The following is an 18,699-nucleotide window of genomic DNA, read 5'->3' as shown; positions in this document are numbered from 1 at the left end:
ATTTGATTTCAGTTGATGTTGACAAGAGGCAGACAAATAGGAGGAAACCAAGAAAAGATCCTTGGATAATACCAAGAGTTACAGTAAACATGCAAAAAGGTAGCTATTGTTGTGATTCATAATCCTCCAGAGGTAAAATTTTAGGAAATGAGCAGTTTCCCATAAGATTCTTTCTTCTATTCATTGGATCATCTATCGCAGAAAAATGCCTAATGCTGTGAAATTTGGTTAACTCAATTAATTTTCTCTCTGTTATTAGTGAATGCCTTTATTCTGCGATCTAAGTCACTCAACATCTTAAGTGATTTTCAGCATTAGGAAGTGATCAGGATGCAAAACAAAATGAGATGGAGCTGAGGAGGTTTGGAATTTTGCTAGAATCTAAATCTTTGACTTCCCACAATGAGTTTGCAGAATTGCATGGAGTATTCTAACTATGGTCTAACTGATATTTTGCGTAAATTTAAAAGCAATAATTGATCAATTTGTGCTTGTGCCCATTTTCAGATCAAATGGAAGACAAAATAGGTCCTAACATGGGATCTTAAGATGTAATTACCTACATCTTGGCAACCCAAATCTGAAAACTTACTGTTGATTTTGATCTGTTTTTTGTTTAAATCGTAAAACAATTTCATCTGCTCTTGTTCTCTTTTGATCCTACCAGAACTACTGGTTTTCATGCAAGCACTATCATTGAGTAAATATTAAATCAGATTGATGTAATTTTCAACATTTTACTAATTATTCTGCCTGTAAAAAGACTATGAAATGTTCTGCTGTTGAATGGAGAATAATTGCTTTTTTGAAGTTGTATTTCTGAGAAACCTCATCACTTCGGGGAAAACTAATTTTGATTGTGTGAAGTCTAGCTCCCTCGAAAAACTCAGTCACCAATTTAAAAATAAAAATAACTGGTATTTCAGCTTTTACTTCAATCTCATTTGTATCATTTTCTGTAAGTAAAAAGTTAACATTTGGATTTTTGTTTACTGTCTGTTGGAATTCTGTAAATTGGTTGGATGATCAGCCCGTTTGGATGCTAGATGCTCCAAATTCCCTTTTTTAAAAAAAGATATCTGATTGTAACTAATACCTGGAAAGAGGAAATCCATGCCAGAGTCCACTGAAGCTTTGTGAGCAGGTTTCTTTAATGTCTGTAGTGAACACTGTTCTTTTGACTGAAAATTGCTCTCAGTAATTTTATTTTTGGTTTTGGTACGGACCTAAGTAAGGTATGCACACACTTTAAATTTTCATCAACCTTCAGATTGTTTGCCCTGAGCTTGATTAACTAGAAACAAATCAGTTGTCAGATCCTTTGGCCATACCTATGATCCTGAATGCATTTTGTGTGCCTGTTTGTTTAACTACAGCATTTGCTTAATGGCAGCTCACTTTGTGCAGTTAAGAATCCCATTGATAATATTCAAGCATCTGTGATATGACTCCATATCTTGGTTTCTATAATACTATTTTTGTGGTGTAAAATTTACACTGTATTGTAAAGGATTCATAACTTTAATTATGTCATCACTGAAATAGGTTGTGGTCTTTATTGCATTGCTTTACATTAGGCTTTGCTGTCCAAAAATGACCACCAATTTCAGTCTCGGACATTTTCAAGGGCTATAAAACCTTTAGAAATATTCTGGCATGAAAACAAAACACCACATAAATATAATTTTCCCTGTAAGGACTACGAAAATATATTCCATTTATACTAATTAGACACTGGAGCACCAACCAGCCTACTTTTGTATGTTATCACTTGGTGGTTGTTACTCTAATTTGTATTCCTCAGGTTTTTCTATTGTTAGTATCTTCTGTAATTTTCCTTGGTTCCTCTCCTTCAGGTTTTTTGCATTGATGTGCTTTTTTTTTGGGGGGGGGGGCGGTTGCGAATGTTGTGATGGAAAAAAATGTGTAGTATTTTGAGAGTAACTTTGTCAAAACTCTTAAAGTGAGCCTCCATAGTGGAGTAGTTACTCATCCAGACCACTCGTGCTTCAAGTTAATTTTTTTCATTATTGATGGTTTATCATTTTGCAATTCTTAAAGAGAATGTTGGTTTGTTTCTTGGACTGGAGATTCAAGCATTATGAAACAGCTTGGGGAAAGGCACTTAAGTGCTCTTTTCCTTCTCTAATCATAATGGAATAGTGATGTGGGAGTCATTGTATTGGTCATGTCATGAATTGAATTTATTTAGTAGATTGAGTTTATGGGACCAACCAGTCAAGAAGTAAAACACTTCTTTGAAATTAGGGGCAGAGGTAATGTTAGTTAAACTGAGTAGAAGAAACCTTGAATTGCATGACAATTAGTTAAGTCTTAAACTTTGTGTTTCTATGCCATATTATCTTTATGCTGCCCATGACAACTAAATATTTGGAAGACCAAAGCTGTAACTGTTCCCCAGCTTTCCCATCGAACATATGTTGTAATCATGCCCTCCTTGACTGTAAATTCTCCATGACCAATGCTACCCATCCACTTCCATAATGTCACATTTCTCCACTTCAGTTTCTGCACAGATGGATGAAATCCTCATCTTTGAATTTTCTTCCTTTTGGCCTCAACTACTCTAGCCAATGTCATACCATGTCCCCTGGTAAACTTTGGCTTATTTTAAAAAAAACCTTGCCTGTATCCTGACTTGCACCATTCTATGCCTGCTGTCCTACATTAGACTGCAGCCTAACACTATTTTGTTTTTAAAATTTTCATTGTTATTTTTGGATTCTTCCCTGGTCTTATGTTCCAAACTATGAAACATCCAAGCCAAAACTTCTCCCAGATCTGTGTAGGCTTCCTGTTTATCCCCGAACTTAAATATGGTAGTTTTTAACAGCCTGATGCCTACTGAAATTCTGCCTTTTTTTTTGCCTCTCTTCCCCCCTGCCAAGCTGCTCATTAAAACATCTCTTCAACCGGCCTTTGAATCACATGTTTAATATCTCTTTGTCTTGGTATCAGATTTTTGAAAATGCTCCCGTGCGGTTCCTTGGGATACATTGTGTTATAGGCACTATATAAATGCAAGTTGTGTAAATGTTGATTGTTTGCTCCATGTTTTTGTCTACTGGCTTCATGGGAGGAGGCATTTAATGAACAATGTCACGTGCAGTTGGTTATTGAGGTTTTTCTTCACCTGCAGAGTATTTAGTGAGCTCAGTAATATTTCAAAGCTGCAATGTACTTTCTCTTTTGAGTGGTAACACTTTCTCACTGACAGATTCGCAGAAGGCGTCTGGCACGGCTAGCTGGTGGACCAACTTCACAACCCACCACACCATTAACCTCCCCACAGCGAGAAAATCCACCGGGAGTATCTGCAGCAACACCAGGGATATCTCAAAATATGGGCTTGAATGTACATAGTGTGACTCCTGCCACATCACCCATTGGAGCAACAGGTGAGGGAGAATGAGATGGTCTCAGCTGCTTGAATTAAATTGGTAATTTAATTTTTGTTGACAAAGTTTTGTCTTATAATTGCTTAAACAAAATGTATTATAGTTTCCCACGAGCAATGTTTCAATCTCTTCCTTTTGTAACCAGAAAGTTTACTAAAGTTGTCAAGTATGGTTTTGTTTGTGATCAGACTAAGGTTTTTTTTAATCTTAAATAATCCAGAAGGTAATGTTGTATTTAGTTTGTTTGTTTGTGGGATCCAATAACTTGGGGGCCAAGTTACTGGATTATTAAACTAGATTTGCCATACCCATCTTTATAAGATGTTAGTTTGAATTCTGTTCCACAACCTACCCATACAGAAATTAGTGTTTTATGTAGGGTTTAAAATCCCCATGCTCTACTGATTGTTGTGTCTGTATTAGTTTGTCCAGGTAATGGTGGATAAAGGACATTTTCCCCAAAGAAGGGCTGCCAAGAATTGTTGGTAATTTGAATCTATAATCATCCAAATGTTGGGTTGACGGTTATGATTTGGGATGTTTTTATGAGGGTTACCCAGTAAATTGGGTTTGCAATGGAATCTGGTAGAAATGTCATTACCATCATAAATGAACCTCTGTTTATTTAGCAATTTCTGAGCCAGTACAGTTAACTGAGGTTGGATCTGAGTTATCTGACAAATGGAAAAGATTTTGTAGTTTTTGTTGTGGAAACTTTACCATTCTTCTCAGTTTGAGCTGGAGTGGAGTTTGGTAATTCAGATCATTGGAATCAATTGTCTTTTTGTTTGATCTGAGGTATGAATCATTCTGGTACTGCAGATTGTCATGTAAATCAAAACTTTTTCAGCCAACCTTGCACACAAACAGCTTATGACTTCTTGTCTTTATAAATCAACAATTAACATTGAATTTCTAAAATTGGGTGAGAAGCATTTGTCAGTAAATTTGGGTTTGCTGAATCGATGCTCATCAGTGAAATGATCTCTCGACTTGAGTTTAATCTAATTGAGCTCTTAACTTTCTTGCAGGAAATTTTCCATATTAAAGCATGGGATGTTCAAACAGTTGACTTTTTCCTGCATAGCAAGATTTTTCTTCTGCAGTAGGGTGGTGCTATGTGAATCATGCATGCTTTCCCCATTAAGAGACAAAATGAAGAGAATAAAGACCCTAGGGTTTTTTCTCCACTTTACCTAACTTAATTTTTACAATGCCCCAGCTTGAATTGGGATAATCTTGGTATTTGAAATGCCCAATACTGTTGTCTTGACTAATTGCTTTGGTGCCTCTAGATGCCCTGTTTTAGAGAAATGGAGATCCTTAGCACCAGAAGAAGGGTGCTACAGAGGTTTTCTGATTGAAGTTTCTACTGTGCTCTGAATTGTGGGTAAATTTCTCCCTATATTTTGAACAATTTTAAATGATTTGACATGGAATTACAGTAATGAATCAAACTTTTGTTTTAACTGTGGGACTCCTTGATGGCCTTTCTCTGATTTCAATAACATCAAGTCCTTGATTAGTAAAAACTTCAACTCAAGGGCCATATTGTTCATCTTGCACTAAAGTCTCCATGCCTTAAGCCTTGATTCTATCTCTTGCCAAGGCTCCTTATTTTGTCTGAGTTAAATAATATGCTTTGTTAGATGTATGGCAGGATCACTTTCTGTATTCAAAGAACTTCCATGATGTCACGGCAGAGTTAGTGGGTTTCATATAAATGGCACATTAATCATCATTAGTTTAAATGGAATTTAAATTGCTAACTCCACTACAGATGAAGATGATAGGATATGCTTGAGCATTGTCAAATTGTCTGGGTATTGAGGCATCTCAAAAGAAGCTGAAAGGAAACATTTTTAAAACAAGCTTAAAATCCTTTGCTTCCCTTTTTCAAAGTTAAGCAGATTTGCGACTGAGTGTCATCTATTTTCTCAGGTGTTGCACATAGAAGCCAGAGCAGTGAAGGGGTGAGCTCGCTCAGCAGTTCTCCATCAAACAGCCTTGAAAACCAGTCACAGAGTCTTTCCCGATCTCAAAGTATGGATATTGACAGTGTATCCTGTGAAAAAAGGTACTCGACATGTGGTTGATCTTCCTGTATAGAGATATTGTAAGGAAACAATTGGACAGCCGGGTTTAGCAGATTGAAGAGTCATAGAGTAATACAGCATGGAAACTGGCCCTTTGGCCTAACTTGTCCATGCCAACCAAGGTGCCCATCTAAGTTGGTCTCTTTTTGCCTGTGTTTGGACCATATTCCTCTAATTCTTTCCTCTCCATATACTTAACAAATGTCTCTTAAGTGTCATTATTGTACCTGCCTCAATCACTTTCTCTGGCAGCTCGTTCTATATATGCACTACCCTCAATGTAAAGAAGTTGCCCCTTGGGTCCCTCTTAAATCTTCCCGCTCTCATTTTAAACCTATGCCCTCTAGTTTTTTGTTCCCTTTCCCTGGGAAACAGACTGCATTCATCCTATCTATGTCCCTCATGATTTTATACAACTCTAAGGTCCTCTCTCCACCACCTACACTCCAAGGAATGAAGTCCTAGCCTGCCCAACTTCTGCCTATAATTCAGGCCCTCACGTCCTGGCAACATTTTCGTAAATCTTCTTTGTACTCTTTCCAGCTTAGTGATCTTCCTATAACAGGGCGACCAAAACTTTACGCAATACTCCAAGTGCAGCCTCACCATTGTCTTGTAAGATAAGATCTCTTTATTAGTCACGTACATCGAAACGCACAGCAAACTGCATCTTTTTGCGTAGAGTGTTCTGGGGGCAGCTCGCAAGTGTCGCCATGCTTTCGGCACCAACATAGCATGCCCACAACTTCCTAATCCTTGCGCCTTTGGAATGTGGGAGGAAGCCGGCGGAAACCCATACAGACACGAGGAGAACGTACAAACTCCTTACAGACAGTGGCCGGAATTGAACCCGGGTCGCTGGCGCTGTAATAGCGTTATATTAACCACTACACTACCGTGCCTGCCTCGTACCGTACCGTGCATATGTACAACTGCAACATAACATCTAACGCTTATACTCAATTCCCTGACTGACGGCCAGCATACCAAATGCTGCCTTCACCACCCCGTCTACGGGTGATACCACTTTCAGTGAACTGTATACCTATACTCTGAGGTCCCTCTGTTCCACACCATTCCCCAGGGTGCTATCATTCATTGCACTTATCTGGATCCCAAGAGGTTTTTTTGCAGAATTGTAAGTTCAGGTAAACATTCTAATCATTGGTGTCTTCTTTATTGTTAGAAAGGAAGACCTAATTGGAATGAAGCTCATTGCTGTATGATAAATATAGATAGCGACATTAGTCTATGATTTGAGATTGTATGGGAATTTGAATAAGCAAATGTAATGTTGGAGCAAATGGCTATTACAGACTGCCTAGATAATAGTACAACATTTGCAATTTAATCAGTTAAGTTACTGAAACAAAACAGGCAAAGCTAATTTACAGACAAGTACCAATAGAAACTTGTGCAAAAGAGGAACATTATAGTAACTATAAAGTGATAAATGAATTGTAGTTTGGTATTACAAAAAAGTTAAGCTTCTATTAATGAAACTATTATAATATTTAAATGATATAGGCTTACAGTACAGTAAAGTTAATGTGTAGTTTTATCTACGATAAATGCAGTCATTTTAGTATTAAGGTACTAACTCCCAATCAGCCAACAATGACTGTTTTATACAGTTTTCATTTCACTCACCACACACACACACACACACACACACACACACACTTCAGATTTGTTATTTAACCAAGTTCAAGTGTTTCTTTTAAAACAAACTTGTTACAGGTTAATACTTACTGTGTCTTCCTTTATACAGCATGTCCCAAGTGGATGTGGACTCTGGAATTGAAAATATGGAAGTTGATGAGGGTGATCGCAGGGAAAAGAGAAGCCTCACTGATAAGGTACATCAATTTGGATTTTCCTGAGTAATTTAAAATGTGTGGTTGATAAACCTTGGTTAACAAAAGGTACTGAGGATAATGGGTCTGAGGTTGGGTCACATATCAACTATGATCTCACTGAATGACAGAACAGGCTTGAGGAGCTGAATAATCTATTTCTGTTCCTTTTATTCTTATTGTGGAGATCTGAAAACTACTAGCAAGTCAATAATTGTTTTTTAGGAACCATCTTTGGGGTCGGATGTGTCAGAAGAGCAAGCACTTTCGCTAATCTGTAAAATTTTCCGAGTTTCTTGGAAGGAACACGACAGGGATGTGATTTTCTTGCCTGGCCTGGCTGCAGAGTTTAAACAGAGTCCAAAAGAAGGTGAGAACCAATGACAATAATGTACTCAACGTTTAGCCTTGTCAATCTGCATCTAAGATTGATGTTTACAACTTCATTGTCAACATCTTTGATTTAAAAACTAAATTCCTGTTTTACTGGAATGCTGCCAACATTTACCATACTGTAAACATTCCTCAGTATGTCCGTAATAAATGTTCCCCCTCAAGTGCATGTGTTAATTTAGATTGATATGTATGGACATTCAGAATAAACACTCATTTGAAAGTGGACCTCCAGCCAAAATAAAACCGCAGATGTCATCTAGTTAGCATTGTCATAGGGTTAGAAAGTTGGACAGCTACAATGAAGTGGATGGGAAGGGCATGAAATATTGAGTCAGCTAAGCCAAGTGTGAAATGTGTCCAATGTGCACCATCTTAGATTGGTGGTGCTTTGAAATCAAGTTGAATATTGTATGTTGAAGTATAATTTTTGCTTCTAGTTTTTTCAGACTGGAAGGACTTAATTGGCCAGATTCTGATGGAGGTTCTGATGCTGTCCACTCAAATGCCAGAAGACAACCCATTTGCCAGTTTGACTGCCACATCTCAGCCCATTGCAGCTGCTGCAAGGTCACCTGATAGGAGCTTGCCACTTAACCCTTTGTCAAGTCAAGGAACAAGTCCTATGTTTTGTAGTCCTGGTTCTTTTGGTGCCAGTTCTTTATCGAGGTATGTCTGAAAAGTCCAGATGTTTCCTGGTCTATTCATATATTGGCTTAGCAAGTAAAAGTAGTTGAAGTATTTTGTCACTTGAATGGAAATAACTGCGATAGACAAAATAACCAGTCACTTTCTTAATAATTTATTTTTAAGGTTTCTACACTTAACTAGTTATGACGTGGGGCATTCACTTGTAGTGAAACCATATGCTTCAAGTTGTTTGAAAAGGTTTTTAAATTTTAATCTTTGGTTTTTCTTTCTGCTAATTAGACCCAAAGATGATCCCTTTGGCCTTTTATGTTTGGCATTTTGTCTTGAGTTTCTATAACTGACCTCATTTTGTAATTATTCCAGTTTTTTTTCTGAAAAGATAAGAATTTGGCTGTTCTGGACTTGTGGATGAACTCTTTTTCCAGATTATCACTTCTATTATATTGGTGCACTCTGGTTTACTTGAAGATTTGTTTGTTTTTGGAGAGTGCAATAATATGGTCAAGTATTCATGATTTGCTGCGATCATCCAGAATATTTGTACCAGTTGCATTTAACAATTAGATTAAATTAAATACCTAATACATGTAGAGTAAATGTAAACGTGTAGTGGTTAATCAACAATGCCAGCCAGCCAAATGAATTTCGATCGATTTGTATTTGGAATTAACTAAAGTTTGCAAAGCAGCTCTCTTGGTTGTCCAATGGACACTTTAATTATTTGTTTTTTCTTTAGTTGGTTTTAAATCTAAACACTTTCCCAGCCCAATAGGAACTACGTCAGGCAATTGCTTAGGAAATGTATTTTTAAGATGGACATGTATTTTAGATGCTAGAAGGGAGAAATGAGCAAACAACCAGATACAGGACTTGAGTACTTCGATCTTATATGCTCTTCTGAAATTTTAAAAAGCTCTTAGGAATGAAAGAGAAGAGATTTTGTTGTTTTCATGTTTTGTTGTGGTTAGTTGGCTATACTGTTGTCATAAATGCTGGGCTTGTGACTGTATCATCCTGTATTGTGCAACAAATATGAGAAGTCTGTGATATTTTTCCATATAATAGAATTTTAAGGTGAAAAATCATACCTGATGCTTGGAAGCATTCTTAAACTAAATTTGACACCTAGCCGTAGAGATAATGGGTATGGGTAGAAGGGTCGAATTGAAGGAGTGCCTCAGGTGCAAGGTGCAGGAATTTAAGAACTTGGGGCGTTGACAACAGATGGTGGTAAAAGGAAGAAACTGACAAAGAAATGGAAGAAAAAGCAGTCAGGACCTAGCTTACAAGTACTTCTCATGGTGATGTGTGAAACCTGTCAGTTGGGTACAAATCACATCTAAATTTGTGTGGTATATGTACTGCTTTAGTTTTTTTTAAGTAAACTATAATTGAGTTTCTTCTTCTATTTTGGTCCAATGAATACCTGCCTATGACCAGACTAGAGGCTAATGCAGTTTAATTTTTCCTGAGAATGTTTTCCATTGTAATTAATTGCAAAGTCTTGTCTTTTTTACTTTTTAAAAATCATGTTGTTCAGATTTTGACCTCCTTTCAGATTGTTGTACAATTTTTGTCTGTAAAGGTGAGAGTGCTTGATGGAGGAATGAGGTTCATTTGACCCTTATGATGTCTGCAAAATCCTTGTGGCCTAAATTAGATCTAATTCAATTTCACGTGAAGTTCTTTTCTCATAGTGGCTGCTGTCATTTAATATTGAGGATTGATTGTTTTTAGGTAATGCTGACAATCAGTATTTGCCTTAATAATTAAGGTGGGGAGGGGTTTGGCAGCAAACAATTTGTATTAATGGCTGTGATGTCCATTATTGGTGGAACGTAGTGGTGTAATGGAAAGCTAAAGTGTAAGATGTTGCACCATTTTATGTGACTGCACATTTCACTATCGGTCATAACGAAACTGTTTTGTGACTTCCTTGATATTGTAAGGACATTAATTATCAAACCACTTGGAAAAATAATTGAGCTGATACTGTGCCTCTGTGTAAGAATGTTTAATGCATGTAATAGCATATCTGAATATGCAATTTTAATATCACAGCCTTGTTAATGTTTTACATGCTATTTCATTTGTTCCATTCTTTCTAATTTCTCTGTCTCAATGTTCTAGTCTGTATGGAACCAGCCCAAGTTTTCGCTTCCTTTCAGCCAGCCAACACTCCATGACTGCTGGTAGTGCAAACCAGCAGTCTAACTTTGCTAGTCACGTTTCATTGACACCCGGTTCTCCATACCAACGTGCCATTGCTACTTGTCCATCCTCCACTCAAGTCTGTTCTTCAGGACAACCATCTTTCACAGTGAGCTGCCCTCCCTCATTCTCTACTTCTCCCAGGCTAAGAAATGTTGGTACCAATACATTGCCCATCACATCTGTGTCTTCTAGCCCACAAACTGTATCTAGTAGCCCTTCAATCCAAGTGAGTTCTCCGAGACAAAGATCGTCCATAATGGGTCCACCATTATTTCCAGTTACTCCAGCAGCTTCTCGTTCTTCACTGAACCAGCCGCCACCTAGGTATTGTGTGCTTAAAATGAACTAAGTTTTACAAAAAAAGTTTTGTATTAAGCTATTAAAAATTACTTGATACTGGAATATTTAGTCCAAAATTGGTCATTTTTACAGAAGTTAATAGTATATTTTACTGTGAGAATTTTTTTGTTTTCTGTTAATGGTGGCCTTTTGGATTAAATCCAGAACTAAGATTCTAAACAACTTGAATTTCTGTCAGATTTGTTATCTTTTAGATAGGAATAGCATACCAAAATCAGCAAGCTTGGGGAAGCAGTTTGAGCAGTGAAATTCCTCATTGCTTTCAATAGAAGCTAAAGATGGTATTGCATGATTTTATACCACTTAAACATAGTACTCAAAATGTTTATGGCTATCAATAATGAAAATACTAAATTGGGCACAAGGTGAAAAGTATATATTTTAAGACTATATCATGGATTCAAAATTAGCTGTATTCTACTCTGAGAAAAGATTGCGACCAAAAGGAAGAGGCCAGTTATCAAGAAATAATGTGGTGAGGTGTCAGGTGGGTGATGCACGATGGAAGGGTGGGATTAGTGCCAGGGAGATTTCAGGATAGATTTGCAGATTGGAGGGCAAGTTTTTTTCCCTTTTATTTAAAACAAAATTAAGAAACCTGTTAAGCTAAAATAGAAAGAAAAATTTTAAAATTATGTGGAATATAAAATGGTTCATGCTACATTTTATATATAAATGCAGCATGAACCATTTTATAAATAGCAAGCTATGGTTGGACAGATAATTGGAATTCCTGCTACTATATTAAAATATAGCATGTTATCACTGTTCACGGAGGAAATTATCATCTATCTTTCTAGTCAGCAGTAGAATTTCCAGGGGTGGTCAAGGCAACTGTAGACTTGACTACTTTGCTACTGAAAAAATGACCAATGAAATTGGTGATTACCTGCCAAGAACTCATTGAGAATCGGATTCGTGTCCGGCAGAACCTGTATGCAATGCAAGTTCTTAAAAAGATTATAAAAATAAGCCTAATTGATGGGGAAAGCAAGCAGCCTGCTGAAGCAGGAAAATAATGAAGTACCTGAAAAAATCAACTAAGAGGGTTACTGTGGTTTTGTTGGGGTGGGCGGGGGGGGGGTGGTCACCAAAGATACTGTCTGCAATTTTATAGCCCCCTGCCAAGAAAACCTGAAGAGGTGGGCAGCTAAACTCGTATTCAGGATTAGGTGGTTAATTGAAAGGAGAGGCTGACAAGACTGGGAAGTTTACGCAGAAGAATTGAGGTTCAGGTGATGCTTTCAAATTTTGAGACTTGAGTTACGAGGATAAACTGAGTGCCAGTAAAACACTCAGCATAACCACAAACAAAGTAGTGTTGACTATGGATGCAAGCTTGGTGGAAAGGCAAAGATATACATGGGTTTAACTTGGTGTGGTGCTGAATGTGTAGAGCGCAGCCTGAGGAAACAGTTGAGGGCAGTTGTACCAACAGATCTGAGGGTTAGCTGAATAACTTCATTGGTAGGGCTGATTTAAGAATTATCCATGCATTTTAAATGTTCATAGAAATGACCATAGAACTTGCACATTCCTAATTTTGATTTAATATTTTTGACTCTTGAATCAAGAAACTGCTGAAACAGTTACTTTAGCCAAATCTTTGACAGATAACTATACATTGCTGTTTTGGGTTGGATCTCTGCTGCTTATTTTAGTTGCTTAATGGCAAGTAATCATTTGTCAAGGTGCTGTCTTTGGCAAAATTCAGCTTATTACTTTTTCTGCATGTAGTTCTTGGGATATTCCTGTGATGCTTTGACATTTACAAAAAAATAAAGGACACAACCCATCTGATTTAGTTTAGTGTGATGACAATTTTGTAATGTCATCAGGTTAGACCACACTTGGAATACTGTGTCCAGTTCTGGTTGCCTCTTTATAGGAGGGATGTGGAAGCCTTAGAAAGGGTGCAGAGGAGATTTACCAGGATGCTGCCTGGTTTAGAGAGTATGAATTATGAGGAGAGACTAAGGGAACTAAGGCTTTACTCTTTGGAGAGGAGGAGGATGAGGGGAGACATGATAGAGGTATGCAAAATATTAAGAGGAATAGATAGAGTAGACAGCCAGTGCCTCTTTCCCAGGGCATCAATGCTCAATACTAAAGGGCATGGCTTTAAAGTAATGGGTGGGAAGTTCAAGGGAGATATCAGAAGGAGGTTTTTCACCCAGAGAGTGGTTGGTGCATGGAATGCGCTGCCTGGGGTAGTGGTGGAGGCAGGTACATTGGTCGAGTTCAAGAGATTTGTTAGATAAGCATATGGAGGAATTTAAAGTAGGGGGATATGTGGGAGGAAGGGGTTAGATAGTCTTAGGCGTGGTTTAAAGGTCGGCACAACATGGTGGGCCGAAGGGTCTGTATTGTGCTGTACTGTTCTATGGTTCATCAGCATTCTATATTACCTAATGGGAACATGAAATTTGCTTTTCCTTGGTATCTTTGTCACCCTTGGTTGCATTAGAATTGATACTAGCAAGCTTAAAGTGGAGTTTAAATTTGCTGGATGTTAGTAATCCAGGTGGAAAAATGCAGTTATTCCCTGTTGGTCAGCAGAAACCGTGCAAATTTGGTGTAAACTGATTTCAGTTTGAAATGGCCTAGTGACAAGATTTGACGTGTAAAATTATTTTTCTCTTTTAATGCGTATTAGAATGTGGATTGGCATTGTGGGGAAAAGCAGTATTTAAATTTTTGCATTTAATACCAGTGTTGAGCTCTCGTTGAGCTTCAGTGCGGAAAGTTGAAGGATTGAGCTCTATTTATTCTGTCCCAACCATGTACCTTGGGTCTTGAGTTCCTCTGATACTTCGGTGTGATTTATGTTTTGACATTTTATTAGTGGCTATTGTAGGCATCCTGAATGAGATTCCCAGTTAGTGATATGGTCTTGATCCATTACATACTAGGGTGATATTTTTTTCTTTGTAGCAGGTGTTAGGTTGTGTAACTTCTGTTTTAACAACTTGCTGCTCTTGCCTTGGTGTCTTTTTGGTTACATGAACTTTAAAGACACTAACATTAGTTTACTGAGTTTGTATTCTGTTTTATCTGATTTTTGGTTTTTTGTAAAATAGGCCTGTGGCATCACTTTGTTTTAAAAGTTTTTTGCATTGACCACTTGATGTTTGTTTTTCCTCAACAGTATTAGGGTGGGGACCTGAGAATTGGGAGTGAGAGCTGAATTTCTCCACTGAGAATTTGTCCAAATTATGGAGAATAATCTTTAATTTGGTAACTTTTTAAAGTGAATCAAATCAGTTATTTAAAAAGACAAATTTAAGAAATACAAATTTAATTCAAGTGATTTTTTCATTATTTGAATTCTTTTTGATAGTTATGATTGCTTGCCCATTGGTTAGAGTATTTCAAAGTCTAGATCAGGAGTAATCAAGAAGGTTAGTGTGTTAGTTGGTAGTGAATATCCACTTTGCCTTGGATTGTATTATAAGACTCCCATTGTTTAAAATCTTTATTCATGAACATTATAGATCAGTAAAATAAGCCAAGAGTAAATCAATACATTAAATTTCTTGTTTTGATTTCGTCTGCTTTTCTTGCCTTGGTTTTTACGCTATTTCTCTCAATCTTTGCTCTGGTAGTATATACAACAATCCCTTTTCCCTTCTCCTCTTCGCTCTTTCTGATTTACCGGAGGACAGCAGTGATGATGATGCTGATGAGGAAGATGATGTTGATTTATCTAGTGTGCAATTTGGTTCCAGGTATCAGTTGTTCAAGGCTGGCAACTTTTATTATAACGGGCATGAGTTTATGCATTTGAAAGTGCAACTAACAGTGTGTGATTTCTGTAACTGCAGTAGTTTTTAATTACCCAGTCCTCTTCACACTCCTTATTTCACAATGTCTTTTCATTTTTCTGCTCTGGCAGCTCAGAACTCCTTTAAGTTTAGAGCAATTGATGCTGGACCAGGAAGTGAAGTTTGGTATGGCATAACCGAGTAACAGTAAAATTCCTTTAGCCTGTTCATAAGCTTCAGACCACACAAAAGGAAGTAGTCATTATAAGTTCTGAATGACTCTTCGTCCATTGTCTTTTTCAAAAAAGTTAATTGCTCACTGGTGTGTATTGCAAGCCAGTGACTCCTCACTTTCAGTGCCCTATATTGGTGCCATAATCTCCGCTTTTTTTCTTCAAAAATAAAATGATGTTTGTCCCATCTAAACAGATGGGAGTATTACAGTAGTAGTGACTCAATCTACAACTACAATTTAAGATTTTATCACCGGTTGTTTCATTTATAATAGGCTTAAAAAAAATCTTGTATTTTCTAAATTGAACAGCTAATAGTTTTTTATATAAGGCAGCAATTTAATTATAAGCATCATAACTTTCCAAAAGCTTAAAAACCAGAAGTCTCAAGGTGAACTGAAATGAGGAGGAATTTCTTTAGAACAGAGGAGGAATTTCTTCAGCCAGATGAATCTGTGGAATTTGTTGCCACGGAGGGCTGCATTTAAGGCAGAGTTTGATAGGTTCTCGATTGATAAGGGGGTTAAAGGGTTATGGGGTTAAGAGAAAAGAAAAATCTGCCATGATTGAATGGTGGAGCAGACTCGATGGGCCAAATGGCCTAATTCTGCTCCTATATCTTATGGTCTTTGTGAATCTATTAGTTCACGGCAGCTCTACTCGGCATTGAAATGATTATAAAATCAGTAAATCAATTTGCTAAAGAGGTTTAGTTTAGACTCCAGTTTGGTTGAATATAAATTGCTTTATTTTCATTGTAATAAGTTAAGATTTCCCAACTTCAGGTCGAATGTAATTATTACTATGAAAAGGAAAAATCAGAATTTTGTCCGTTAAAGGCTAGCTGGTAATCTTTTGTTTAGTAGGTCAATTTAAATAGATCAGGAGTTGAATACTTTTCCTCTTTGTGGGGTAGAGGGTAAGAGGAGCTGTGAGTGAGCTTGGATTAATGCAGGTGACAACTGTTGAGATACAATCTATTCTCATTCAGTGCTTCAGAATAACAAGGGGATTAGTGGATACAGTGTATGTGCTGTCTTCCCAAATTTCATTTAATCAGCCTTGCAAACTTTAAATCAAATCTGCTATTTCTCTGGTGTAAGAATCTTGCTTGTTACAAGTTTGAGCTATTTTTATGTGTGAATTTACAGTATAAAATTCAGATTTGTTATAGTTGACCCATTTGGACAGCTCATTTTTTGTTGATGTAGGTAGTGGTACTTCTGATTTTTGAGGTTAGGGTACATTTTCTGCTTAACTTCAAATGAGGAGAATCTGTCCTTTTTTAAATGTGAAATGAATGGCTACATAACCAAAATTTGTTTTAACACTCCAAATTTCCTCTGTGTGTTCAATCTTGTTCTAAGTTGATAATTTATGTACATACTATTGCAAAATAGTACAACTATTCAGATGAAAAGCTAGCACTTGTTTCCATTGGTCCACTTTAGTCGATCAAGCCCTTGTGTTGAGATTGTGTGCCTGTAGATTGCATGCATTAAAAAGTTGTGCCTTCATTATAAACTGTAGGTAGTTGCATGTTAACTAACTTGATTTCTTTAATATTGCCAAAATAATGGTTTGGATTACTGACTGTCATTTGTGTATTCATTAAGTTTCATTGAAACAGCAACGTGACTAGTTGTGCAGCAATCTTTCTAATGTGACCTGGAATATTCACTTTTTAGAAAAGATTTTCTCCGTTTTTTTTCTACCCTTGCCCTTCGTTTCTCAACATGACACCTGCTTTTATCCGTGTTCCCCTATATAGGAAGTGTGAACTGACCAAGGATGCTTGGAAATGCATCTCTGTTCTCTTCCAAGGACTTGTTTGAAAAAAATATAATCATCTTTTTGCTAAGCAAGCTTCAATCTGTCCAACTTCAATTGCCTGTTTTGAAAGGCAGCATCTGGATTAGCCAGTTTTTTTTTGTTCTATTCAGAACTGCGTTCTGGACTGTAATGCCAAGAGTTTTGGTTAATGGTAAATATGTTGCATTTATTAGAGATTTCTTCATGAAGTCCAGCATTGAAATGCTATGGATAATTCTAGGCTCAACATACTTGATTCAACATATCTGCACTTTGTTTGTGAAGCATGGAGTGCTCCCACAGACCCATTACCATGGAACAGACTACTTAGAAATATTTGGATTTTTATTTTTTCCACATTCCTTTCCAGTGTGGGTACAACTGGTACTTATTCAGAGTCTGGCAGCGATCGTTTCACAATTGAAGCATGTAAGGAGACGGAGATGTTGAACTACCTCATAGAGTGCTTTGACAGAGTTGGAATAGAAGAACGGAAAGCTCCAAAGGTAAATCACTTTTAAAAAAAAAGTCTTTAAATCAGCCTTGGTAAAATATCATTTTTTAAAAAAGGACGTGTAATCTGGGTACCTAACTAGTATTTAAATGTTGTCTTGGTCATTAAGAATGTGAAGCACAAAACAAAGACTATCTGGTTATCTCCTTTACCAGACCAGGTGGGATCTATAGGACTCCACCTTAAGTATTTAATCTTCAGGTTATTATATCCAAACTCAGTTGAGCAAAACAATAATTTGTCTACACTTGCATGTCTGCCTCTCCCAGAGACTATTTTTGATTTGTGTGTTTTCTACATGTCTGCATTCTCTAACCTCCCCACCCCCTAACCAATCTCTGGGAGCACAGCATTTTGAGCCATAAAACATGTTGGCACCTTTTGATTGCGAGTCATACTCCCAACTAAAAACTTAGAGGAGCCATTATATGAGGCTCCATTTCATTTTAATCAGGAGTTCTTTCAACTGCCCTCTAGTATGGGAATGAATCTGGATCGAGTGGAAATCAATAAAGCTGCAAAATCAAGTGATCTGGTTCTTTTAACATGTTGATTTGATTGCTAGAAACTTCTGTATTTTGTTGGGAGGGAGGAGAGAAAGCGAGCATTTAGAATAGCTGATGGCAGGAGTATTGACAGGACCTGAAGCCTTTTAAACTAACACTTTTAATAAAAACATTCAGTTTAGATTTCAGTATGCAAATTCAAATGGCAAAGCAGTTTGGATTTTAAGCAAGCATGCTTTGGTCTCCCAAGTAGCTGTTGTGCTGATGTGATTCCATTCATTCAATCAGCTAGATTAAAATTTAAAAGATCTTCAAATCACTTGTCAGTGTCTTTTAGTTGCCTTTTTATTAGCTACCTACAGAGGAGGTTGTTGATCCTTTGGCTTACTTAAAGATGTTGTGGGAGAAAAGCCAGAATGCAGATTAAACAACATTTAGAACTGATTTGCAAGTAGTTGTAGATAGTTGAGTGGCCAAGTGCAATGTCTCATGTCATTAATTGAAAGTATTTCTATGACCTGTGCCAGTTCTGCCAGGTTTTCACACAGGTGGCAAAAGTGCTGTATTTTCTAAAAAAAAGTAGAAAGTGTTTATTTGATTGCTCAGAGTAATTATAGTTAAATGTGACAGTGACACTTGAGGCTTTTCAATGAACTCATGATGGCAGCTGATATTTGAAGCATTGGAACACTGTAAGTGACTTCAAAGGGCAACTGCTGACTAAAAATACATTTCAAATCAGTAAACATGTTGACTGCATCCAGTTTAACACCTCTTGATTTCTGGTTAGTTGCGCAATCCAACGTGTAGGGGACAGCATGCTTATTTAATTTTTATCCTCTTTTCAAAAATTGAAATACCAGGTCTGACACATCACTGAT

At 37.1% G+C, this 18,699-nt stretch overlaps 1 protein-coding gene across 2 annotated transcripts in view; it reads left to right on the top strand.

Annotated features, from left to right (window-relative positions):
• Positions 1-18,699, top strand: part of ube4b (ubiquitination factor E4B, UFD2 homolog (S. cerevisiae)) — a 66,382-nt gene that overhangs the window by 9,722 nt on the left and 37,961 nt on the right. Inside the window, exons 2-7 of one of the 2 annotated variants that reach the window (XM_052039222.1) lie at positions 3,239-3,419; positions 5,361-5,496; positions 7,287-7,374; positions 7,597-7,741; positions 8,205-8,433; positions 17,169-17,304. In XM_052039222.1, the coding sequence (XP_051895182.1) occupies positions 3,239-3,419; positions 5,361-5,496; positions 7,287-7,374; positions 7,597-7,741; positions 8,205-8,433; positions 17,169-17,304 (915 nt within the window). Of the gene's footprint in view, positions 1-3,238; positions 3,420-4,723; positions 4,806-5,360; positions 5,497-7,286; positions 7,375-7,596; positions 7,742-8,204; positions 8,434-17,168; positions 17,305-18,699 lie in introns of those variants that run through there. The other variant, XM_052039223.1, reaches the window with a different exon arrangement.

The sequence above is a fragment of the Pristis pectinata genome, chromosome 26 (genome assembly GCF_009764475.1).
Source record: "Pristis pectinata isolate sPriPec2 chromosome 26, sPriPec2.1.pri, whole genome shotgun sequence".
Classification (NCBI taxonomy): Eukaryota; Metazoa; Chordata; class Chondrichthyes; order Rhinopristiformes; family Pristidae; genus Pristis; species Pristis pectinata.
The sequence above is the reverse complement of the archived record's forward strand: the minus strand, read 5'-3'. Positions and strand labels throughout refer to the sequence as shown.